Source organism: Wallemia mellicola, assembly GCF_000263375.1.
Source record: "Wallemia mellicola CBS 633.66 unplaced genomic scaffold WALSEscaffold_4, whole genome shotgun sequence".
Classification (NCBI taxonomy): Eukaryota; Fungi; Basidiomycota; class Wallemiomycetes; order Wallemiales; family Wallemiaceae; genus Wallemia; species Wallemia mellicola.
Window position 1 is genome coordinate 89,901 of NW_006531961.1, and position 22,062 is coordinate 111,962.

Here is a 22,062-nt window from a genome sequence, read left to right on the forward strand (position 1 = left end):
GGTGATATATACAATGGCGGACAGAGATGAACGTAAAATAGTGCGATTGGATAAGGAGAGAACGCATAACGTGCGTCTATACATAGCTATTATAATAGTATTCTGATAGCTCTATAGGTGCATTCAACTGACTTCCCAGGTAACTACCCAGGAGAGAATTTAGAGTGGAATTTAGAGGCTTTCAAGAAGGTGAGGTTGTTACACTTCAAACTATCACCTACTAAACTATCCTAAGAACTTAACTACCCACGTTAATGCCGTCGCAGAAGACGAAATTGAATTCGATTTAATAGGCGTTGATCCTAGCATAGCAAATGCATTGAGGAGAGTTATGATAGCTGAAGTACCAACCGTCGCAGTAGAGAACGTCTTCGTTTTCAACAATACATCCGTTATGCACGACGAAGTTATGGCACACAGACTTGGTTTAGTACCTATTTTATTCGATGCTGAGAGACTCGAGGAATTCCAAAAAGGTGACAGTCCAAACGATCAGAATACAATCGTTTTCACCCTTCAAGTCGCTTGCACCCGTAAAGCAAAAGTTGCAGCAGGCGAGACAGATCCTGATAAAATATATGAAAACCACAAAGTATATTCAAAGGATTTCAAATGGGTCCCACAAGGTGGTCAAGCTTCTGACCCACTTTTCACCGATAATCCACCACGAGTCGCATATCCTGAAATTCTCATCACTAAACTCAGACCTGGTCAATCGATAGATTTGGAATTACACTGTGTCAAAGGTCTCGGTCAAGATCACGCTAAGTTCTCCCCAGCTGCTACCGCCTCATATAGATTATTGCCTACTGTGAAACTTCACCAACCAATCAAGAGTGAACATGCTGAATTATTTGCTAGCTGTTTCTCTGAGGGCGTTGTAGAAGTCAGAGAGAACAAAAAGGGTGAAAAGGAAGCTCACTATGTTAACCCACGTAAGGATACTGTATCAAGAGAAGTTTTAAGACATCCAGAATTTGACGGTGTCGTCGAACTTGGTAGGATAAGAGATCATTTTATATTCAACATTGAAACAACGGGTGCTGTTAAATCCGTAGATATGTTGCCTAGATCTTGCAACGTTATCAAATCGAAAGTACAGAAAATTAGAGAAGGCTTAAACACAATAGTACATGGCAAGCAAGAAGAAGAAGAAGAGAATGCAGATGAGCAAGACGAACAAATGGAGGAATAATTTTGTTGTTTCTTAATCCCTTTAGATTTTCTTCACCTTCCTTCTTGTACCATGATGACATTTATTTATTACAGATTGAATAGAAGTTTGATAGCCAGTAGAAGTATTAGAACCTACAAGAGTGCTGCCACTAGCGGTTCTTCTGAACATGGATTTGGTTTGAGAGGTTAGTAGTGTGTGTCGATCTATAGACCCATTTTGACGAACGAGAGCAGGAAATGGCGTAAGGACAAGCAAACATCAAACCAGAGAAGCGTTGTTCAATCTGAATAGCAAAAATAGACAAGATTCCAATCAGAAATTACCTTCATTTAACAAGAACTATGTTGAATTCACAGAATCAGTTAAGAGTTTTACAGGCTTGACACTAGTAGATGGTTTATTAGAAAGTATACAGTCTATAATAGGCGCTAAAACACTGCCAACGTCAATACAATCACTCTCTTTTATGTCACTATTAAATGGACGCAATAAACAGAGTTTGTTAGCTGCTGAGACTGGAAGTGGCAAAACATTCGCATTCTTAATCCCACTCATACACTCCTTGAAATCAACCGAGGGTTCGTCGAAGAAGACGAAACCTAGAGCTATCATAGTGGCACCAACGAGAGAACTATGCCGTCAGTTAACGTCCCAAGTAAAAGCATTAACGCATAATGCAAAACTTAAGAGTACATATGTACACAACGCTGAAGATGGTCCATTTGACAATGACGACGTTATCGTAGGAAGTCCAGAGCAGTTACTCAAATTAGATGACGGATTTGAAGGTGTAGAATGGCTCGTTATAGATGAAGCTGACGCATTATTTGAAAAAGACTTTATCGCATCAACTGAATCACTGATTGAAACTATACGTCGCGTAAGAGGTAACAATGTCAATCTTGTTATGAGCACTGCGACAGTAAATGAGAAATTTAGTAAATACTTGGACGAGACTTATCCGAAAATAAATCGCCTTATAAGTCCAAAAACACACACACTTCCACGAGCTTTGAAAGTTAATTACGCACCATACGTCAGTGGTAATAAGTTAGCTGATCTCAAGAACGCAATAAGTGATTCAATGTACACAGCGGGTGTATCAAATAAATCAAGGAATTCGAAAGTATTGGTATTCGTTAATACAAACGATAGAGCGGAAAAAGTTTGTGAATATTTCAACGAAAAGGGACTTAAAAGTGCTGTCATGACTAGTATATCTAAGGGTAGATCTAAAGTATCTAACAGACCTATAAAGGAGTTTCTCAGAAATGCTGAACATACTCCTGATTCACCTCAAGTTTTAGTAACGACTTCACTGTTAGCCCGTGGATTAGATTTTGGTACTCATGTTCAGAATGTCTTTATCGCTGAGGAAAGTGGTAGCACTGTTGACTTTTTACATGTGAGTGATCTGCAAAACTTAGTCTTCTCTCTAACTCTCAAATAGCGCGCTGGTAGAACTGGTAGAGCGGGTGCCCAAGGAAATGTTACTGTAATGGTTCCTAACAAAAAGTACCAAGATATGACGAAGAGGAGACGCTAATTGCTTGTATTATTTATTGTTATAGAATTTTGATATCATAGAATATCTTCCTAATATTTAATAGGCTATGCCTATTACCGGTTAACTATCCACAATCATGATAAAATTGCATCACTTGGAAAACAGTAGAAGTGTTAGAATACTCTGGGTATTAGAAGAACTTGGAATTGAGTATGAATTGAAAACTTACAAAAGGTTACCTTCTGGATTGGCCCCACCTGAATTGAAGGCTGTTGACCCACTTGGACATGCACCTATCCTTGAGGATGACGGTCATACCGTAGCGGAGTCCGGTGCTATTATAGAATACCTCGTTGAAAAATACGGTGGTGGAAAATACACCAACTCTGATGACGCATTTTGGAAGCACTACATCGAGGGTTCCTTAATGCCATTCTGTGTATTCAAGTTAGTCCTGAGTAAAGGTATTGAATCTATTCCTTGGTACTTGCGTTCAGTACTCGCTGTTGTACCTCGCGCAATTCTGAGCCAATGGGTTGATCCAAATCTTAACAACGCGGTTGAAATCGTTGACAAACAATTGAAAGGTAAACAAGGATGGGCTGTCGGTGGTGATGTGGATGGGAATCCAACTATCGCTGACTTCATGTTGGGATTCACCATAGATGTCCTTGCATTTGGTGGTAGATTAGAACATGTTGGCGAGGGAATCAAAAGCTACGCTGAGCGTTTACAATCATATCCATCTTATAAGAAGGTATGTTATTCATTAAATACATAATGAAGGCTAATAATTACAAAAGGCTATCGAAAAATCAGGCAACTATCGCTATAAAGCCTCACTATAAAGCTAAGAAGAATCGGATAAAGGAGATTGTGTAAAGTCATTAGAATCATTAGTAATTTGATCTTTTTGTTTCTCTTGTAGACTCCTTTTTGGTGGTGATGACAATGCAGATGAATTTGATGAATTTGTTGGCGAGAATAGTTGATTAGATGCTGATTGAATATCACTGAATATGTAATCATTCGGGGATGCTGCTCTAGGTAATATACTATGATTCGTCGATAAAGGCGATGACTGTCGTGGCTTGGTGTTTAATTTTGATTTTACCGGTTGCTGTTCTATGATAAGGGAATCTCGAGAATTGGAAAATAATAACTCACGCTTATAGCTAGGTTGTAAACCTGTTAACTGCAGACAAATCCAGTTTTGAATACTTACATGTAGTTGTTGTTGAAGCTGGCGTAGGTGTTGGTTTTGACACTTTGGCAGGCTGTCGGTTGTTAGTTGATAGGATAACGAGAAAAATAAATTACAGACTTGAGCATTTCTAGTAGCATTTGAAGAATTTCTAGATGATAAACGTGACCCGCCGAGTCCTAGACAATTGTTCAAATGTGGTGCATATCTATTGGAGGATATTTGACGTTTACAAATTAAACACTCAAAATTTGGATTTTGCAAGTCGCCAGTACCTTTTTGTATACCACAATAATCGAGATTATTAGAAGAATTTGATGGATTATTATACAGTAGCTGATTTGATTGCTTATTTTGAGTTGATTTTGTATCTAAGATAATTTCGAAAAGGATATCGCCAATTAAAAGCTTTGTCAGTTCATTCACTGTATCCTCTGACATTTTATAGTTCTCTGACGCTTCTCAATGGTCTACTATCTTGGGCGTTAACGTCATCGAGTGGTAGAAGCGAAATATTTTTCAATTTTTTATTTTTTAGTTGATTATATGAGAATGATAAGGAAGGATGACTAGCGTAGCTTTCTTCTATTGTTTTTGGTATACTATCAATGTACTCTTGATACTGTTCAGGCTGATCCAGCTTTATCAAGCAGCGAATAGACAAATCGAAGAATTCCCTATTGTTTTTTAAATCTAATGCCAGTAGATTATCGAGACACTCCTTGTAGCTCTTTTTATAAAAAAGCCAATTCAACTTGTATTCAAGTGCGCTACTGTTGAAGTTGTCCTTATAATCTAAAAACCACTGTTGACTAATTAGAATTGCAGGCTGATAATCTAACTACCTACCTCTTTGTCAAATACTTGGACATTGTCTTTGAATGAAATCAGACTCTTCTCATAGAGTTGCTGATATCTGTCGACATTTTTTGTAGTCTCAAATAAATCATCGTCTATAATCCAATCATCCATCATCTTGAATGTTATTGATAAAAACTAAAACTGATATCACAAATTTAAATAAAATAAAGAAATTTTTACTAGAAATATACAATCATATAAAAGATCCCACTAAACCAAATTTCAATAATTTATTGAACGATTTCATATTCAACTGTAATCTGCACTTGAAGACATTGGCAAAATTACGTCATCGATATAATCTCTTAAATTCTCAATACTTGGTAAGTCCTCGTTACTATTAATTATGACGTCACTTTTTGACATCAATAAAGGACTTAAAGAGCATTTCACATAATTATATTAATGATCTAATCACTATATCAAAAAGGCTTGACGGTATTCATTTGCCCGTAACCTCAACAAACTCACCGTTTGACCACAATCCTTATCAATCCCTCTCAGATTACCTCTCTTTTGATGATTACAATGATTTTATTAGGGGCATACAACTTGATTTGGATAATTTACAAAGTTGCTTACAATCTTCGAAGAATCTGATGCGATGTTTGGATATCGTTGTACATCAACAGTACCCTTCTTACTCTGAATTGGTGGAGTTATCTCAAGAATATACGTTTATCAATCAGTGGCTAGATATATACAAGTCTACAATTGAACCTTCAATAGATGAGCACTTAAGATCGGTTGAATCGCATTGGAATCAACTTATTGACGCCGAATCGAATGATTTGACAGAACAAGAGGAAATTATACTGACACAAGATGTGGAGGAGCTTACGTTGATCGTTAATGAATCTCAAGAGACTCTCGCGGAAGCTGAGATAATGCAGAAGCGCTCAGATAACTTGCAAGCCAATTTTGAGAGACAAGTCAACTTTATACAGGATCAATTAAATGAGCAGCAGTCTATCAATGTGACTATCAACGAATCAATCGAATTAGAAAATGATATAGAAATCTATTTTGATAAACTCTCAAATGATATCAAATCAAGACTGAAGTCATCTCAGGAGTTGTTCAATCGGTGGTCTAACTATCTGCGAATGAATGAGCATCTATCTGGTGAACTCAAACGTCAAGAAGATATTAGAAAGGAGATTGAACGGATCAGAGTTGATGCCAACAATCAGATTCAGAATCTATACAACCACAGTCAAATAAAAGCCGATAAGTTTTGGAGAGAAAATGAAGCATACCTTCCAGCCAATCTAGTTGAGACTTTCAGAAGCAATCTAATTCTACAGCTCGACTAGATTTTGCATATACCATGTCTTATTATCACATCTAAGTTGATGAATTTATGTTATTATTATTGTATTTTACATAAATTAATAATGTTATGCATTTCATACTATCTATCAGTGAATTTTGAAATAAAAATTTTCCATTTTGAATTTCACTCGTCAAGTAATTTTCAGTGACTCGTTCTCATCTTGACCATCTACAGCCAACTTTGGCTAACAGATTGAGCGAGAGTGATATAATAGTGACTATTGAAACTACTTATATCACTCTCGCTATTGTTAGTCTATTGTGAGTCTAGCTGTTTATATCCAGCAACGCAGACGCCGAACTTCCATGATGTCTGTATGATAGGCCTGATGGGGCTCTGCCCCTTGATGTCAACTATAAAGAGAACGACAAGCATATGTCTGAGAAATAATGGCGTTTTTGCTGTTGCTGGTGATATCTTTTATGTCAATTTGCTAACATAGTATTCAGGATATCGCTCCATTGTTTTATTGTTTTATTATCATAGTCAATGTTAATGCATGTTATATATCAATAAATTAATCTATCTGTTTCGTTTCTTTTGCAGTATAATCAAAATTTTAACCGACCACGCTCCAAATTGAGGGGTCACTCCGCCATAATAAATACCGTCTGACTGGCCAGCTCACTATTGTCTCGCTTAGAGCCGCTCGCTTGTTGTCTGCTGATATCATATGTCGATCGTTACTGCCCCATTTAGTGTTAAATTTATATAATGTAGTATGAGACTATTTGTATACAATGTTTTAGCTCCATCAGTTATGTATCTAAGAATTCGTGGAGCATTTCTTAGTTTTTCCTATTCTCTTATCAATGTTGTTGATAAGCGACAGTGACCATCAAAAAAGAATAGATGGCTTCATTTTCTTCTGCTCAGAGGATAAGGCATAGCTTTATTAGCTACGATGATGAGTAAGTTTACCTATCTATTCACTCAGTTCTTCGTTGACTGACAGCCCCAGCAATCAGGATTTCTCTGTGGGACCTGAGAATCGTGCAAAAACGGCGCACCTGGCAGATTTAGCAATGTCAGATAATGAGTCTTCTAACCACGATGAATTGGAATTCGATCAGTCCGATTCACCCCCGCAAGAGTATCCCTCACCATTCGACACTCTTCACGACAGTGGAATTACTTATAGACCGCAATCAACTCCAGACATAGTTGTTAATGATTCTACTCCTCTACTATACCACAGCAATGACTCATTTATATCAACAAACAAACAATCAACCGGCTTTATCTTTAAAGCAACAATGCATAAGTTCTTCTTGGACTTTACATCTTTACTCCCTGCGACATTTTTAGGTTTGATGTTGAACGTTATTGATGGTGTCTCTTACGGTCTTATCGCTTTCCCGCCTGGTAAAACTTTCAGTGGTTTCGGCGGCGACGGTGTTTCAATGTATATGATTACTTGCATCGTCGGTCAATTAGTTTTTAGTTCAGGTGGTAGTATCTTTACCGGTGGCAATGGCACAATGATTATAGAGACTGTTCCATTTTTTCACATTCTAGTCGATATCATCGAAAGAAATACTAAAGACACTCATGAAATTATCGCAACTACTATGATTTCATTCGCTTTGTCTAGTATTTTCGTTGGTTTGACTTTCTTCTTGCTCGGTAAAATGAGATTGGGTTCTTTCATTGGATTCTTCCCAAGGCACATTCTTGTAGGATCTATAGGCGGTGTTGGTGTTTTCTTGATAGAAACTGGTTTAGAAATCACAGCTGGTTTGAATAACGAAGGCTTTTCCTATTCTTGGGCAACGTTTAATCATTTATTCACCAACTTGCGGGTCTTCACACAATGGTTTCCCGGTCTTATTTTAGCAATAGTTCTTCGCACACTTACTCACTTTTTCACCCATCCTTTGGTTACCCCAATGTTTCTCGTTTGCATCCCGATCGTTTTTTACATAATAGTCTTGTCAGCCCAATTACCATTAGACAAATTGCGCGATCTGAATTGGATATTCGACGTTGGTGAAGGTGCAGATGTACCCTTCTATAGATTTTACACATACTTTGATTTCAGAGCTATCCACTGGAAAGCAGTCGTTGAAACACTCCCAACTCAACTAGCTCTGGTTTTTTTCAGCATTCTACACGTACCATTGAATGTTCCAGCTTTGAGTGTCAGCTTGGATGTAGATAATGTCGACCTTGATAAGGAGTTAGTGGGTCATGGTTACTCTAACACATTGGCTGGACTGTTTGGTACATTCCCAAATTACCTCTGCTATTCAAACTCCATTTTGTTTTATAGGACGGGCGGTGGTTCAAGGTTATCAGGGTATATGTTAACATTCGCAACCTTCTGCATTATGTTGGTGGGTCCTGGTGCCATCTCTTACATACCCGTTATGGCAGTTGGTACACTCATTTTTGTCCTCGGTATCGACCTCACAAAAGAAGCGGTTTGGGATACGTATGGGAAAGTAAACAAATTGGAATATTTCACGATTTGGGTCATTGTGATATCAATGTCATTATTAGATTTCGTCACTGGTGTAATTATTGGTATCATTCTCGCTTGCTTGTTCTTCGTTGTTCAGAATGCACGTAGAAGACCAGTGAGAGCTATCTTCAACGGTCAATCTTTGAAATCCACCGTTAGAAGACACGCTATTCAAAGATCATTCCTACATAGGGTTGGTAAACAAACTCAAATTATACGTTTACAAGGTTTTCTGTTCTTTGGCACTATCAATGTGGTCGAAGAGATGACAAGAAATATGTTGGATGCTGCACAATGGGATAGAAATCCACTGAGATTCCTTATACTTGACCTTAGTTTAGTCAGCGGTGTTGATTTCAGTGCTGCTGAATCATTCGTCAGAATTGCAAAATTACTCATTGCGCGCGATGTAACATTAGTGTTGTGCGGTATCGAATCACCTGATTCCAATGTTGGTATTGCGCTAAGGAGCGTAGGTTGTTGGTCAGATCGTGATGAATTTAGATTGGAAGTCGCGAAAGATCTCAATGATGCTCTTGAGTATGTTGAAAATGCATACCTTCGTGGATTATATTCACATCCTGCATCACATAAGAAATATCAAGCGTTGACAACTACCGGTGGTGTTGATTTCCCTCAAAAACACAAATTAGCTTTTAGGTTGTCAGGAAGTATGTCAACATCTCCTCGTAATAATCTTCTCCAGGATGCTGCTACTTCTACAGAAGCTATTCATCAAGGTCACTTACATACACGTAACGAGGCCCTTAGTGCAACATACCCTAATACAACGTTCAGAAATGTTTTCGAAGATGAAGATTGTGAAGGAGATGAGACGCCAAGGGTGGCATCGTATGCAGATAATCTTAATAATGCGAGTGTTGAGCAAAATCATGCTAATCAACACCCCCAACCGCTCAGTTTAATCATCGGTACCTTCAAAACGTACACCGATGCACATATAGACTTCTATAGACAACTTGCACCATACTTCTCACCCCTACGACTCGCTCCCGGTGATCTCCTTTGGCGTCAGCATGAAGAATCAAATGGGTAAGTTATGATGTCTATTTTCAGGAAATTCTAATGACTTTTTGGTAGATTTTACCTCATTGAAAGCGGTATTCTTAAGGCTTCTTATATGTTTGATGGTCATAATTCACCCGTCGATGAAACGATGCTTACTGGTACAGTTGCTGGTGAAATTTCTGGTGTATCGGGATCAAAAAGGAACTGTACAGTTGTTGCAGAAACAGAAACAATGTTGTGGCATTTATCACACGTATCTTTGCAAAGATTAGAACAAAATAGACCTGAAATCCAACGTGAAATGGTGAGAATTTTACTTAAGATCGGTTATGATGAAATTGTCAGTTTGACATCCTATTTGGCTGCTGGATTAGCATAGAAACTGTTTAGTATAAAAATGCATAGTTTATATTTTTTTATATTTTATTTTTTGTTCTACTCCTTGTACAGACGCTATCAGCACAAACGGGGACGGGAACGGTCGATAAAACAAAATCTACCAATTTCACTGATAAATCTTGCCCAAAGTGTCGTCAAATAACTCACAAGGTCAAGATCAACGGCCTTCACTATCACCAACTGATAGACCAGTTAAGAAGCTAAAAGTTGAACCGCAATCGTCGTCTATTATGATGGCGAACTCACAATCGTCTGATAGGGGCGTATCCTCACACTCTAGATACTCTAACAAATCTGCTATGTTCTTAGGCCACTTACACACCGTCTTGAATAGCTTATCTGCATCACCATCACCAATTCCGCTAGCACCTGCTATCAAAGCTGGTAAACTGCCTAGTAACGTTAGTTTACCACCTTGGTCATTTGATCCTTGGGAAGGTCCACAAAAGGTTTGTTGATAGTTGATTAATAGCGCCAATTAATTACTTTATAGGATGAGCTCATGGGTGCAATAGAGGACCATATTTCTAGATTAGCAGAACGTCTCAGAAAGGCTGAGACCATTTCAGCCGCTTTCCTTGCTGTACAAGCACAAACCCAAAATCCATCAAACAACAAAGATAATAAAGATAAAGACGCACCATCTTCTCACGGCTCAGATGATAGCGAGAACAACAAGCAACCTAACTCAGATATTGAACAACAAACTCCACAACTTTTACCTCAACCTTTACCACTCGATCCAAATAACCCGCTCACGGATTTAGCTGGCGCAGCAGCCACCGCACTTTCTTCGGCATCTTCTAACCCGGATAGTCTCACTCAGTTTGATAAATCTCAATTGGCTCACCTTCCACTTCCAAATCCATTAATGTTCCTTGCTAACCCGATAGATCCACATGAAACACCGATCGATCCTTCAGAGGAACTCAGGTTATTAAAAGCTCAGGTACAAGATGTAGCAAGAGTCTGTAAGGCTGTTGCAAATGGTGATTTATCTCAAAAAATTGTCGTTCCGGTACAAGGTCATGTTATGGTCGAATTAAAGGATATTATCAATTCTATGGTTGACAGATTGCGCACGTTTGCTACAGAGGTAACTCGTGTTTCTCTCGAAGTCGGTTCTCAAGGTAAACTCGGTGGTCAAGCTGTCGTTGAAGGCGTTGATGGTACATGGCGAGAGCTCACTGATACGGTAAATAGTTTAGCTGCCAATCTCACGAATCAGGTCAGATCCATTGCAGAAGTTACGAAAGCTGTTGCTAAAGGTGATCTCACGAAAACTATTGAAGTTGAAGCTAATGGTGAAATATTGGAATTGAAAATGACAATTAATGGTATGGTTGTACAACTTAATCATCTAGCGGCAGAAGTCACTCGTGTATCTCTAGAAGTCGGTTCGCAAGGTAAACTTGGTGGTCAAGCTGAAGATAAAGACCTAGAAGGTGTTTGGAAAGATCTAACGATTAACGTTAATCGAATGTGTACAAATTTGACAAACCAAGTGAGATCTATAGGTAGTGTTACAACGGCTGTCGCTAGAGGTGATCTAAGTCAAACTATCAACATTCTAGCTGAAGGTGAAATGGCTTTACTTAAAGATACGGTAAATGGTATGGTTGGTCAATTACGAATATTCGCTCGAGAGATTTCTAGAGTATCTCTTGAAGTAGGTACTCAAGGTAAACTTGGTGGTCAAGCCGTTGTCGAAGGTGTTGAAGGTACATGGGCTGAGCTTACTCATAATGTTAACAAGATGGCTGCAAACCTTACCTCTCAAGTCAGAGAAATTGCTCAAGTCACTAAATCCGTCGCTAAAGGTGATCTTACCAAGACTGTTGATGTTGATGTACAAGGTGAAATTCTTGAACTTAAGCTTACAGTAAATAACATGGTGGGTGGTCCTTTTTCCAAACGAGTATTTAATTTAACATGAAATAGGTTGCTCAATTACGTACATTTGCTGCAGAAGTAGAACGTGTCGCTCGTGAGGTCGGTACGGATGGTAATCTTGGTGGTCAAGCTGTTGTACCAAACGTTGAGGGTACATGGCGACAACTTACAGAATCTGTCAATCACATGGCTTTGAACTTGACTACTCAAGTCAGATCTATCGCAGAAGTTACAACCGCCGTCGCCAGAGGTGATTTGTCAAAGAAGATTGATGTCGATGTCAAAGGTGAAATCTTGAAGCTTAAGCAAACTGTCAATGGTATGGTTGGTTCATTGCGAACATTCTCAGATGAAGTCACAAGAGTTGCAAGAGAAGTAGGTACTGATGGTAAACTCGGTGGTCAAGCTAGAGTTGAGGGTGTTGATGGTACATGGAAATCGCTTACAGATAGTGTCAACACCATGGCAGCTAATTTGACATTACAAGTCAGATCAATCGCTGAAGCAACGAATGCTGTAGCTAGAGGTGATTTGGCTAAGAAGGTCTCTATTCAATCTTCAGGTGAAATTCATGAATTGGTACAAACTATCAACAGTATGATTGATCGATTGGCTGTCTTCGCTACTGAAGTTACCAGAGTTGCTAGAGAGGTCGGTACTGAAGGTAAACTCGGTGTACAAGCTCAAGTTGACAATGTTGATGGTACATGGCAAGAAATTACTCAATCCGTAAATACCATGGCTTCTAACCTTACATCACAAGTCAGAGGTTTTGCACAAATTTCTGCAGCTGCTGTCGGTGGTGACGTTACAAGATTTATTACAGTTGAAGCATCAGGTGAAATGGATAGTTTAAAAACTAAGATTAATCAAATGGTTTATAACTTGCGAGAATCTATTCAAAGGAATACTGCAGCAAGGGAAGCTGCAGAATTGGCTAACAGATCTAAGTCTGAGTTCTTGGCAAACACATCGCACGAAATTAGGACACCAATGAATGGTATTATCGGTTTAACTGGTTTGACATTAGAAACTGAATTAACTAGAACTCAAAGAGAGAACTTAATGATAGTTGCAAACTTAGCTTCATCTTTGCTGGCAATTATTGATGATATTCTTGATATTTCAAAGATTGAAGCCGGTAGGATGTCAGTCGAAACTGTACCATATTCATTAAGATCAGTCATTTTCACTGTCTTGAAGACATTAGCAACTAAAGCAGCACAAAATAAATTGGATTTAATTTATGACATCGAACCACATATTCCAGATCAAGTAATTGGTGATCCACTTAGAGTTAAACAAATTATAACAAACTTAATCGGTAACGCTGTCAAGTTTACTCAACAGGGTTACATTGCGTTATCTGTTGAAATGGTTGACGTACCACCAAATGCCAACGAAGGTGCTATTATGTTGCAATTCTGTGTAGCTGACACAGGTATCGGTATTGAATCCGATAAATTGGAAGTTATTTTCGAAACTTTCGCACAAGCTGATGGATCTACTACTAGAGTGAGTTCATTAAGTCCATTATCAAATAAATCTCATAATATTACTTAGAAATACGGTGGTACCGGTCTTGGATTATCCATTTCTAAACGACTCGTCAATCTGATGGGTGGTGAAATGTGGGTAGAAAGTAAATATGATCAAGGATCACAGTTCTACTTCACTGTTTTATTACAAGTAGAACACTTACCTTTATCATCAATCAAGGGTAAATTGGCGCCTGTACAAAATCGCTGCTTGCTGTTTGTTGATTGCAATAAAGATCAGACTGGTGTTGAAGATGTATTCAAGGAAGTTGGGGTACACTTGATTAAGGTACAATCCGTTGAAGAAGCTTCAATTAGACATCCACATGCCCCAATTATAGATACAGTAGTCGTTGATTCATTCCAAGTTGCAGAAAGATTACGTGAAGTTGATCATTTGAGGTACATTCCAATTATACTATGTGCACCATTCATACCAAGATTAAACTTAAAGTGGTGTTTAGATATGGGTATAACGTCATATGTTGCAACGCCAACGAATGTTCAAGATTTGGGTAACGCATTATTAGCAGCATTGGAGACATTAGCATTCCAATCTGCTGATACTGATCCAAAGGAGCATTACGACATTCTTCTAGCAGAAGATAATGTTGTTAACCAAAAATTAGCAACCAAATATCTCGAACAATCTGGACATAAATGTGAAATCGTTGGTAATGGTGCTTTAGCAGTTGAAGCATTAAAGAGTAGAGCATCGTCAGATAGAGCTTATGATTTAATTCTAATGGATGTTAGTATGCCTGTTATGGGTGGTATAGAAGCAACGACAGTTATAAGACAATTGGAGCAAGAGTATGGATATGAACGCACACCAATTATTGCTTTAACAGCACACGCTATGATGGGTGATAGAGAGAGATGTATTAACGCAGGAATGGACGAATATGTTACGAAACCATTGAAGAAATCTGATCTTCTATTAACAATTGCTAAAGTTGTTAGGGAGAGAACTTCAACTCAAGCTTTGATTATGAGTAGACCAGGTACAAATTTCAATCAACCTAAACAATCGCAACAGAAGCAAATCACGATGGGATAGGCTTCCTTTGTTTTGATTTTTATCTTGTGATTCCCATTGTATACCTATTTTAAAGATTTTTTCTACTATAAGATTTACTCACCTCAATTGTACTTTTTCTGATAAATTCAATCAATATGTCATATAAATTGATATTTTATTGCCCAATTAAGAATACTTCAAATGTATTAAGGGGTATTTTTGATAAAACTACTGCAGGTGGTATAGGAAATTACACTGAATGTTATTTCAAAACAAAAGGAGTCGGTAGTTTCAAGCCATCATCAGAGGCGAATCCACACATTGGTGAAGCTAACAAAGCTGAATACGTAGAAGAGGATAAAGTGGAGCTATTGACTGGTGGAGTTGATAACACTAAGAAGACGGTAGAGGTGTTGAAGAGTGTACACCCATATGAGGAAGTGCGTTAATAACTACACTATAGTCATAAACCATTAATAATCTATAGGTTGCTTATGAAGTCTACAGAATAGAAGATTTCTGAAGTGCAGGCCAATCAGAGAATGTGTAAATAAAGTGAGAGATTAAAATTGTGTATCAAAATACTTGTTATTCTAGAATGCTTTGTCTGTATCTGGAGTCTCTTGGTTGTAGAAGCCGCCAAGCTGTGATATTTGTGAGCGAAATAGCAAACGATTAAGGAAAGACTAACGAAAGGAACCTTTTGGAGAACATCCTAGGGATCGTTAGAAATCTATTAGATACGTTATATGATACCAACCTCTTTGAACTGGAGTAAAACGTAAGCTACCGATTTGAATTAAATAAGAAACATACCTTTGGAACAGGTGACAAGAAGAATGAACCGAATGATCCAATACCGACACCCCATAAAGCGAGTGAAGGTGCCCAGTTCTTAGCGAGCTTTTGGGATATCAGGCTGATCCCTCATACGATGAGCCTACTCACGAGAAGGTATGGTGCAGCTGGGTTAACCCTGTTTATTTTTTTGTTAATCCTTTCTGATTATTTACTTATTTTTTTAAACTAACATTTTTATGATTTAGATAATAGTCAAACGTAAGGCTTAAACAAACCAAAGCGTATATATCGAAAATAAAAAAATTTTAAATAAACATACTTCACTTAAGTGAAGCAAAAGTCTTCATAGCTGATGTCAGAGCTTCAATTTCCTTTTCGTAATTTTGTATCTTCTCTTGGTTATTTTGTTGAACTTGTACAGAAACCTTTTCAGCGTATCCATCAATTTGAGTTGCTTTTATCGTCTTTTCGAGTGTCATCTTTGCTGCCTTCTCCTTCTTTTCGAGTTTAGTGAGTTCTGCGTCAATATCTACAAGACCTCTAACTAAAACATGAAGATTTGCGTCAACGTTAATTGATTGAACCGCACATCCAACTGGAATTTCAGATGAGGTTGTTACGACTTCTAATACCTTGCAACCCTTAATCAAAGTCTTGAGAACTGCTAATTGAGATTTGAAAATCGGCGCTTTCTCTTCAGTAGTTTCAATGTAGGCTTGAATGTTGTTGCCTTGAACGTTGTAAGCTGTTGCAAGTGATCTTGTTGCCTTAATTGCACCGTATGCTGTTTCAAAGTCCTTGGCTTCTTGTGTAAATTCAAATGCAGGGTCCTATAATGTATGAGTATTGTTTGCAATTAAATGAATAAACTCACAGCCTTAGGGAACTCAGTAAGTGAGATAGATTCTGCGTTGTCATTTGGTCTGCGTGGAAGATGTTGCCATAATTCTTCAGTTACGTATGGCATGAATACGTGCATCATCTTCAAACCAGCATCAAGAGCAGTGTAGAGTGTGTTTTGAGCTGATCTACGAGATTTCTCATCTGCATCTTCTGCAGTCAATGGCTTAGATGCTTCAATGAAGACATCACATAATTCGTACAACCAGTAGTTGTAAATAACTTGTGTAGCGCTCATGAAGTTACGGTTGGTGAGGTCTTGATCGAGTTGCTTAGCACAGTAGTTTAACTTGGAGAGAATCCAACGTTCAACTAAGCTCTCATCACCTGTTGGTTTGGCACTAGCAGCTGGGGTCCAACCTTCTGGGAATTTAAGCATAGCGAATTTAGTTGCGTTGAATAACTTGTTGCAGAATTTTCTATTGCTTTCTACCTTTGAAATCTCAAGGTTAATATCACGGTTTGATGCTGTGTATGCACAAAGTGTGAATCTGAGAGCATCTGTACCACATTGTGGAATACCCTTAGGGAAATCTTTCTTTTGGCCATCAAGTGCTTTCTTTACTTCCCTTGGATCGAGATTGCTGTCGTAAAGTTGTTGGTGAAGTGCATCTAATTCACAACCTTCAATAACGTCAATTGGGTCAATAACATTTCCTAATGATTTTGACATTTTACGTCCATGAGCATCTCTAATCATAGCGTGAGTGAATACCTCCTTAAATGGCATTTGGCCTGTCAATGTGATACCAAAGAAAACCATTCTAGCAACCCAGAAGAAAAGAATATCCCAACCAGTTTCTAACAATGAGTTTGGATAGAAGTTCTCCATATCCTGTGTCTCATCTGGCCAACCCATAATTGAGAATGGCCATAAACCAGAACTGAACCATGTATCTAAAACGTCTTCATCTTGTTCAAGTGTGTATGGTTTACCATTTGCAATCTTTTCAGCGCGTTCCCTTGCTTCCTCAAGTGTACGACCAACAACCCAGTTTTTGTCATCTGATGATTCTTGTTCTTGACCTTCAATGTTGACAAAGTAAGCAGGACATCTGTGACCCCACCAGAGTTGTCTAGAGATACACCAATCTTGTTGGTTTTCTAACCATCTGTACCAATCACCTTCAGAGTGTTTTGGTTGGATAGTCATTTCACCAGCTCTAGTTCTCTCAATAGCTTCTCTTGACATATCTTGACAGTTGACATACCATTGTGGTTTCATGATTGGTTCAATAACATCACCTGATTTAGCACAAATTGGAATAACCATCGAGTTGTCCTTTGTATCAACGTAGCTACCAATTTCCTTCAACTTTTCAACGATAGTTCTACGAGCATGGAATCTTTTAACACCCTTGAATTCATCACCAGCATTGGCATTGAATGTACCATCGTCATTAAGGATGTTGATGAAAGGTAAGTTGTGACGTTTACCAACTTCGTAATCGTTGAAATCATGAGCAGGTGTAATCTTAACAGCACCAGTACCGAAAGCAGGGTCAACGCATATATCATCAACAATGATTGGAATTTCTCTATCAACGAATGGGTGTACCAATGTCTTTCCATGTAAGTGCTTATAACGTGAGTCTGAAGAGTGGACTGCTACGGCTGAATCACCAAGCATAGTTTCTGGACGAGTGGTTGCGACGATAATCTTCTCATCAGAACCTTTGACTTGGTAGGAGAATGAAGTGAGAACACCAAATTCAAACTTCTCTTTCTCGTCATATCCTGGTACATTGAGAAGCGTTCTACCTGAAATTTCTTTGCTGTCGAGCTCAAGGTTTGAAAGTGCAGTGTTCATTCTAACACACCAGTTGACTAATCTATTTGAACGGTAGATGATACCTCTTTCACGTAATTGACAGAAAGCTTCAATAACAGCCTTTGAAAGCTTTTCGTCCATAGTGAATCTAACTCTGTCCCAATCGTATGACGCACCAAGTCTTCTCAATTGGTTGGAAATACGCATTTGATATTCTTCCTTCCAATCCCAAACTTTACCTAAGAACTTTTCTCTACCGAGGTCATGTCTAGTTTGACCTGAGGACTTCCAGAGACGTTTTTCAACGACAGATTGAGTTGAAATACCTGCGTGATCATATCCAGGGTTCCACAAGACTGTCTTACCCTGCATTCTATTCCATCTAACGAGAGTGTCTTGTATAGAAATAGTTAAAGCATGTCCAATGTGCAAACTACCGGTGACATTTGGTGGTGGTGCTGGTACGACAAAGACTTCGCCGATTGGTTTACCGTCTGCGTCCAAAGATGGCTTGAAGAAGCCCTTCTTCTCCCACCAGTCATACCAAGCGGATTCTACAGCGACTGGATTGTAACCACTGGCCATTGGCTTTGTTGTGTCCTTTTTATCACCTTTTGGTGTCATATTAACGAAAGCTTCTTCTACGGGAGCTTCTTTTGCTGGTTTTACACGCTCCTTCTTTTGTGCGGCTTGCTGTTGCCATAATTGCTGTTGTTGTGCTTTTGCAGCCTTCTTTGCTTCAAATTCTGCAGCCTTTTGAGCTTTTTTAACTTTAAAGACTTAGTAATTGAATGTTTAAATAAAGCAATAACGCACTAGCAGATTTTGTTAACTCTTTTGGTTGCTCTGTCGACATTTTAGAAAATATCTTGAATGTCCTTTTGAGCATTCACTTTGAAGAAGAAAGTGGGAGGCTCATAAATTTAAAATGGTCAGTTTAGCTTTACAGTAGGATACTTGTTGAGCAAATATATAGACAGCTTTATTCAATTTTCAATCGCTATTACTAGTCATTATTCTGTTGATATGCACTTGTGCTTATATAAGGGCAACATTCACTGGTTTGATTGATAAGAATAAGACTGGTGTTTTAGGTACATTCTACAAATGCGCTAGAATTGGTGAGTCTTCTACTCTCTACAGCACACATCTGACGCAATATAACAGGCGAGAGACTATCACCCTATGTTGCAATATCTGCTATCATAATGGCTATTACTTTATGTACAATCTAAACTTTATACCTCGTTGACGACATATTGAAGAAGTTCTTTACTATCCACACTTGTGCACAACTCATTAATATAACAGCTAGAGTTTCAAATATAGCGTATGATTTCAGTCTTCTCTTTGTTGAATTGACTGTCGAAATGTTTCTGTTCTCTCTGGTTCTAAAGTACCTCTGATTACGCTGTAAAGTGGAGACTTGACCTTGGATCTTATATAAACTGTCTTCCAAACTCTGAGTCGAATCCTGTAAATACTTTGTTTTCTTTGGGAGTTCATGTCTAGGTTCTGACTCTACTAGGATATCAAAATCGACCAATTTCTCCTCCATTGAGCTCAATCTATTGTAAAAGCAGAATTTGTATTCACCGTAATGATTTCCAGTGAAGATAAAGTCACCTTGTCTTTCCTTTTCGCCATGTACGACAACATTCCCTTCTGGGTCAATAACTTCCCAATCGATATCAAAATTTCCACCTGATTGTACTGCAAAGTAGAAACCAATCTTCTCTCCCTATATTTATAGTTATAGATTGATATAAATATCCTCAAATAGACTGACCTTCTTATCTACATTAGCATAAAAGCAAGACCGCTCTGCAGCCTCAATCGTGGTAGTTAATGCGGATGATAAGACTACACTCAGTGTAGATATAATAACTAAAAATGCTGCTAGGTATCTCATATGATGATGGTAGGACGTAAAGAATGTAGAGATGCTTAAATATAAAGATATTTAGAGAAAACAAAAGATATTTATTTATGATTATGTATTTATATTATAATATAATATTACCCAGCTTCTTTATCTCCCATCATGTCAAGTTCTACACAACCAATGGATGTAGACAACAGCAAGAAAGCAAAAAAGCCTAGATTTCAAGTTAAAAAGGTAAATGTAGTTATAATATATTGTACATCTCTTAATATCTCTTCAGTGGAACGCAGTAGCATTGTGGAATTGGGGTTAGTATTATACAACAGTCATGATAAACTATTGACAAAATAAATAGATATAGCAGTAGATAACTGCGCTATATGCAGAAATCAGATTATGGATTTATGTGAGTTTATCTAAATAAGATATACTCCTTTTAATAACACATACAAAGGCATAGAATGTCAAGCTAATCAAGCATCTGCTACGACGAATGAATGCGTCGTCGCTTGGGGTATTTGCAATCACGCTTTCCACTTCCATTGTATATCACGCTGGCTTAAAACCAGACACGTATGTCCACTCGATAACCGTGACTGGGCATTACAAAAGTATGGAAAGTAACTCCTTTATTTATCAAACAATCTGCTTGCAATGACGAAATTATGTTTATACAATCAATTTATTACATTAATCACCAAATGGTATATCCACCATCGTTGATTATAGTAGCACCTGTGATGAATGATGCCTTGTCGGAGAGCAAGAAGATTGCACTAGGAGCTTGTTCAGATGGGTGACAGAATCTACCAAGTGGTGTGTTCTTAGCTTGATATGACTTGATTTCTTCTGGGTGATCCTTCGTTTGATCGGTGTTTACGTAACCAGGTGCAACGGTGTTAACACGAATCTTGTGTTGAGCCCATTCACCAGCGAGACATTTTCCAAGGTGGGTGACAGCAGCCTTTGATGAGTTGTAGAATACTTGCGTCAATGCTTGATTTGGTGCGCAGGTGTTATAAATTTCACCAGACATGGAAGAGATGATAACGATTGAGCCCTTTTCAAACTTCTTGTTAACCCACAATTGTGCTACTGCTTGAGCGGTGTTGAATACACCGTAAACGTTAACGTTGTAGATCTTGTCGAAGTCTGCTCTAGTCAATTCAAGAGCTGGTCTAAGTTCAGCGACACCAGCGTTGGCAATCAAACCGGTAACTGGACCAAACTCCTTGTCGACCTTGTTGACGACAGTCTTGACGCTTTCTTGATCGGTTACGTCACATTGGAATGCCTTTACTGGGACATTGAACTCTTTTGAAATCTTAGCAGCTACTTCGTCTGCGTCTTTAGCTGATCTGTAAATGATTGCTACTTGAGCACCTGATTCTGCTACTGAGCGACTGAGTTCGTAACCAATACCGCGGTTACCACCTAGTAATTGATTAGAATGATAATATAAGTCTACTTTTACTTACCAGATACGATAACGGTTCCTTCAAGTGCGAGTGATAATGGCATTTTATTTAAAAGTTGAGTGTTCGAATAAAAGAAAGTTGCTTAAATTGCCAACGAATTGAATCCAAGTGGAGTACAGTAACGTCACAGCTGACTTAATCTAGGGTTATAAATCTTAATTGTACTTGCATATCCTTCTATTTACGTTAATATCTATTTTATTCAGTTTCAGTATAGCTGACGTTTTAAAGCTTATAACGTCATCAAGCTGACTTACAGTTCTACTATATCCAAAAATAGCGAGTTTACCGAGCTGTCATTATTAGTTGGGCTGTATGATCATTTTTATGTAATTATACTTCCTAACTATATAGAATGTTATCGCTCCGACAATCTCCGTCTGCCAATACACACAAATTGAAAATATATAAATTATTCAATCGACTTTCCACATTATATTACGATACAATCACGCCTGATGATATACTGCACTTAAAGAATAGATAATTTGAGAAGCCTATGATGCCCGCGTCTAGATCAGCCAAGAATAAAGCTCAGTCTCGAGTTATGCCGGCTTGTCTGAGAAACATTCAATGTTTATACATCGACATATAACGTTCATGGGTGTCATTAATCTATACATTCATGAATTAAACGCTTGGGGTGCGCTCGGTAAATTAACTCACACCGTTCCTTAAATTGTGACAAATCATTGACCGTTAAATAGCTCATATGAGATTACAAGTATACGGGGAGTGCAAATTTAGTGTAGAACTATGCACAACTTCAATCGAGTTCATTATTATTCAGTATAAAAT

The 22,062-nt window shown here is 38.1% G+C and overlaps 13 protein-coding genes across 13 annotated transcripts; 9 read left to right on the plus strand and 4 right to left on the minus strand.

Annotated features, from left to right (window-relative positions):
• Nucleotides 1-11: 11 nt before the first annotated feature.
• On the plus strand, nt 12-1,269 carry WALSEDRAFT_43670 (RNA polymeras-like protein I subunit hRPA39; the record flags this gene model as incomplete). Its single annotated transcript, XM_006956836.1, has 3 exons — nt 12-70; nt 118-189; nt 236-1,269. Coding segments are annotated over 3 exons (1,091 nt in total), but the record flags the coding sequence as incomplete, so codon positions are not given.
• Nucleotides 1,250-2,764, plus strand: WALSEDRAFT_67741 (P-loop containing nucleoside triphosphate hydrolase protein; the record flags this gene model as incomplete). The annotated part of the gene is made up of 3 exons (XM_006956837.1): nt 1,250-1,361; nt 1,411-2,582; nt 2,628-2,764. 3 exons carry the CDS (start codon nt 1,250-1,252, stop codon nt 2,721-2,723), a joined length of 1,380 nt encoding a protein of 459 aa, XP_006956899.1. The 3' UTR covers nt 2,724-2,764.
• A 46-nt stretch (nt 2,765-2,810) lies between these two features.
• WALSEDRAFT_67742 (thioredoxin-like protein) lies at nt 2,811-3,664 on the plus strand. Its single transcript, XM_006956839.1, has 2 exons — nt 2,811-3,441; nt 3,488-3,664. Exons 1-2 carry the CDS (start codon nt 2,821-2,823, stop codon nt 3,530-3,532), a joined length of 666 nt encoding a protein of 221 aa, XP_006956901.1. The 5' UTR covers nt 2,811-2,820; the 3' UTR covers nt 3,533-3,664.
• WALSEDRAFT_56545 (hypothetical protein) lies at nt 2,811-4,848 on the minus strand. The gene is made up of 6 exons (XM_006956838.1): nt 4,738-4,848; nt 4,009-4,693; nt 3,910-3,961; nt 3,852-3,859; nt 3,488-3,804; nt 2,811-3,441 (listed from the first exon to the last, which is right to left on the minus strand). The coding sequence occupies exons 2-5, from the start codon at nt 4,327-4,329 to the stop codon at nt 3,535-3,537; spliced, it is 651 nt and encodes a 216-aa protein (XP_006956900.1). The 5' UTR covers nt 4,330-4,693; nt 4,738-4,848; the 3' UTR covers nt 2,811-3,441; nt 3,488-3,534.
• A 20-nt stretch (nt 4,849-4,868) lies between these two features.
• On the plus strand, nt 4,869-6,065 carry WALSEDRAFT_56546 (hypothetical protein; the record flags this gene model as incomplete). Its single annotated transcript, XM_006956840.1, has 2 exons — nt 4,869-5,072; nt 5,124-6,065. 2 exons carry the CDS (start codon nt 4,869-4,871, stop codon nt 6,063-6,065), a joined length of 1,146 nt encoding a protein of 381 aa, XP_006956902.1.
• Nucleotides 6,066-6,926: 861 nt separating this feature from the next.
• WALSEDRAFT_36065 (hypothetical protein) lies at nt 6,927-9,968 on the plus strand. The gene is made up of 3 exons (XM_006956841.1): nt 6,927-6,996; nt 7,047-9,602; nt 9,651-9,968. Exons 1-3 carry the CDS (start codon nt 6,938-6,940, stop codon nt 9,955-9,957), a joined length of 2,922 nt encoding a protein of 973 aa, XP_006956903.1. The 5' UTR covers nt 6,927-6,937; the 3' UTR covers nt 9,958-9,968.
• An 880-nt stretch (nt 9,969-10,848) lies between these two features.
• WALSEDRAFT_15956 (hypothetical protein) lies at nt 10,849-14,468 on the plus strand (the record flags this gene model as incomplete). The annotated part of the gene is made up of 3 exons (XM_006956789.1): nt 10,849-11,871; nt 11,919-13,385; nt 13,434-14,468. 3 exons carry the CDS (start codon nt 10,849-10,851, stop codon nt 14,466-14,468), a joined length of 3,525 nt encoding a protein of 1,174 aa, XP_006956851.1.
• A 116-nt stretch (nt 14,469-14,584) lies between these two features.
• On the plus strand, nt 14,585-15,036 carry WALSEDRAFT_36069 (hypothetical protein; the record flags this gene model as incomplete). Its single annotated transcript, XM_006956842.1, has 2 exons — nt 14,585-14,869; nt 14,917-15,036. 2 exons carry the CDS (start codon nt 14,585-14,587, stop codon nt 14,950-14,952), a joined length of 321 nt encoding a protein of 106 aa, XP_006956904.1. The 3' UTR covers nt 14,953-15,036.
• Nucleotides 15,037-15,514: 478 nt separating this feature from the next.
• WALSEDRAFT_31564 (hypothetical protein) lies at nt 15,515-18,760 on the minus strand. Its single transcript, XM_006956843.1, has 3 exons — nt 18,710-18,760; nt 16,105-18,669; nt 15,515-16,060 (listed from the first exon to the last, which is right to left on the minus strand). The coding sequence occupies exons 2-3, from the start codon at nt 18,523-18,525 to the stop codon at nt 15,551-15,553; spliced, it is 2,931 nt and encodes a 976-aa protein (XP_006956905.1). The 5' UTR covers nt 18,526-18,669; nt 18,710-18,760; the 3' UTR covers nt 15,515-15,550.
• A 117-nt stretch (nt 18,761-18,877) lies between these two features.
• WALSEDRAFT_16144 (DUF1242-domain-containing protein) lies at nt 18,878-19,136 on the plus strand (the record flags this gene model as incomplete). The annotated part of the gene is made up of 2 exons (XM_006956794.1): nt 18,878-19,022; nt 19,069-19,136. Coding segments are annotated over 2 exons (213 nt in total), but the record flags the coding sequence as incomplete, so codon positions are not given.
• On the minus strand, nt 19,092-19,832 carry WALSEDRAFT_59648 (hypothetical protein). Its single transcript, XM_006956844.1, has 2 exons — nt 19,691-19,832; nt 19,092-19,642 (listed from the first exon to the last, which is right to left on the minus strand). Exons 1-2 carry the CDS (start codon nt 19,811-19,813, stop codon nt 19,133-19,135), a joined length of 633 nt encoding a protein of 210 aa, XP_006956906.1. The 5' UTR covers nt 19,814-19,832; the 3' UTR covers nt 19,092-19,132.
• A 113-nt stretch (nt 19,833-19,945) lies between these two features.
• On the plus strand, nt 19,946-20,410 carry WALSEDRAFT_27573 (RING-box protein 1; the record flags this gene model as incomplete). Its single annotated transcript, XM_006956845.1, has 4 exons — nt 19,946-20,020; nt 20,067-20,094; nt 20,142-20,192; nt 20,241-20,410. The coding sequence occupies 4 exons, from the start codon at nt 19,946-19,948 to the stop codon at nt 20,408-20,410; spliced, it is 324 nt and encodes a 107-aa protein (XP_006956907.1).
• Nucleotides 20,411-20,437: 27 nt separating this feature from the next.
• On the minus strand, nt 20,438-21,631 carry WALSEDRAFT_31566 (NAD(P)-binding protein). Its single transcript, XM_006956846.1, has 3 exons — nt 21,522-21,631; nt 21,265-21,438; nt 20,438-21,220 (listed from the first exon to the last, which is right to left on the minus strand). The coding sequence occupies exons 2-3, from the start codon at nt 21,305-21,307 to the stop codon at nt 20,481-20,483; spliced, it is 783 nt and encodes a 260-aa protein (XP_006956908.1). The 5' UTR covers nt 21,308-21,438; nt 21,522-21,631; the 3' UTR covers nt 20,438-20,480.
• Between the last annotated feature and the right edge of the window lie 431 nt (nt 21,632-22,062).

Bases quoted from the DNA above. Each gene is read 5' to 3' on its own strand.
- WALSEDRAFT_67742 (XM_006956839.1), top strand. From the start codon at position 2,821: ATGATAAAATTGCATCACTTGGAAAACAGTAGAAGTGTTAGAATACTC. The intron at 3,442-3,487 runs GTATGTTATTCA...TAATTACAAAAG, and splicing joins CATATCCATCTTATAAGAAG to GCTATCGAAAAATCAGGCAA.
- WALSEDRAFT_56545 (XM_006956838.1), bottom strand. From the start codon at position 4,329: ATGTCAGAGGATACAGTGAATGAACTGACAAAGCTTTTAATTGGCGAT. The intron at 3,962-4,008 runs GTCTGTAATTTA...AACAACCGACAG, and splicing joins ATGCTACTAGAAATGCTCAA to CCTGCCAAAGTGTCAAAACC.
- WALSEDRAFT_36065 (XM_006956841.1), top strand. From the start codon at position 6,938: ATGGCTTCATTTTCTTCTGCTCAGAGGATAAGGCATAGCTTTATTAGC. The intron at 6,997-7,046 runs GTAAGTTTACCT...TGACAGCCCCAG, and splicing joins TTTATTAGCTACGATGATGA to CAATCAGGATTTCTCTGTGG. The intron at 9,603-9,650 runs GTAAGTTATGAT...ACTTTTTGGTAG, and splicing joins CAGCATGAAGAATCAAATGG to ATTTTACCTCATTGAAAGCG.
- WALSEDRAFT_31564 (XM_006956843.1), bottom strand. From the start codon at position 18,525: ATGACACCAAAAGGTGATAAAAAGGACACAACAAAGCCAATGGCCAGT. The intron at 16,061-16,104 runs GTGAGTTTATTC...CATACATTATAG, and splicing joins TTACTGAGTTCCCTAAGGCT to GACCCTGCATTTGAATTTAC.
- WALSEDRAFT_59648 (XM_006956844.1), bottom strand. From the start codon at position 19,813: ATGAGATACCTAGCAGCATTTTTAGTTATTATATCTACACTGAGTGTA. The intron at 19,643-19,690 runs GTCAGTCTATTT...CTATAAATATAG, and splicing joins ATGCTAATGTAGATAAGAAG to GGAGAGAAGATTGGTTTCTA.
- WALSEDRAFT_31566 (XM_006956846.1), bottom strand. From the start codon at position 21,307: ATGCCATTATCACTCGCACTTGAAGGAACCGTTATCGTATCTG. The intron at 21,221-21,264 runs GTAAGTAAAAGT...ATCAATTACTAG, and splicing joins AGGAACCGTTATCGTATCTG to GTGGTAACCGCGGTATTGGT.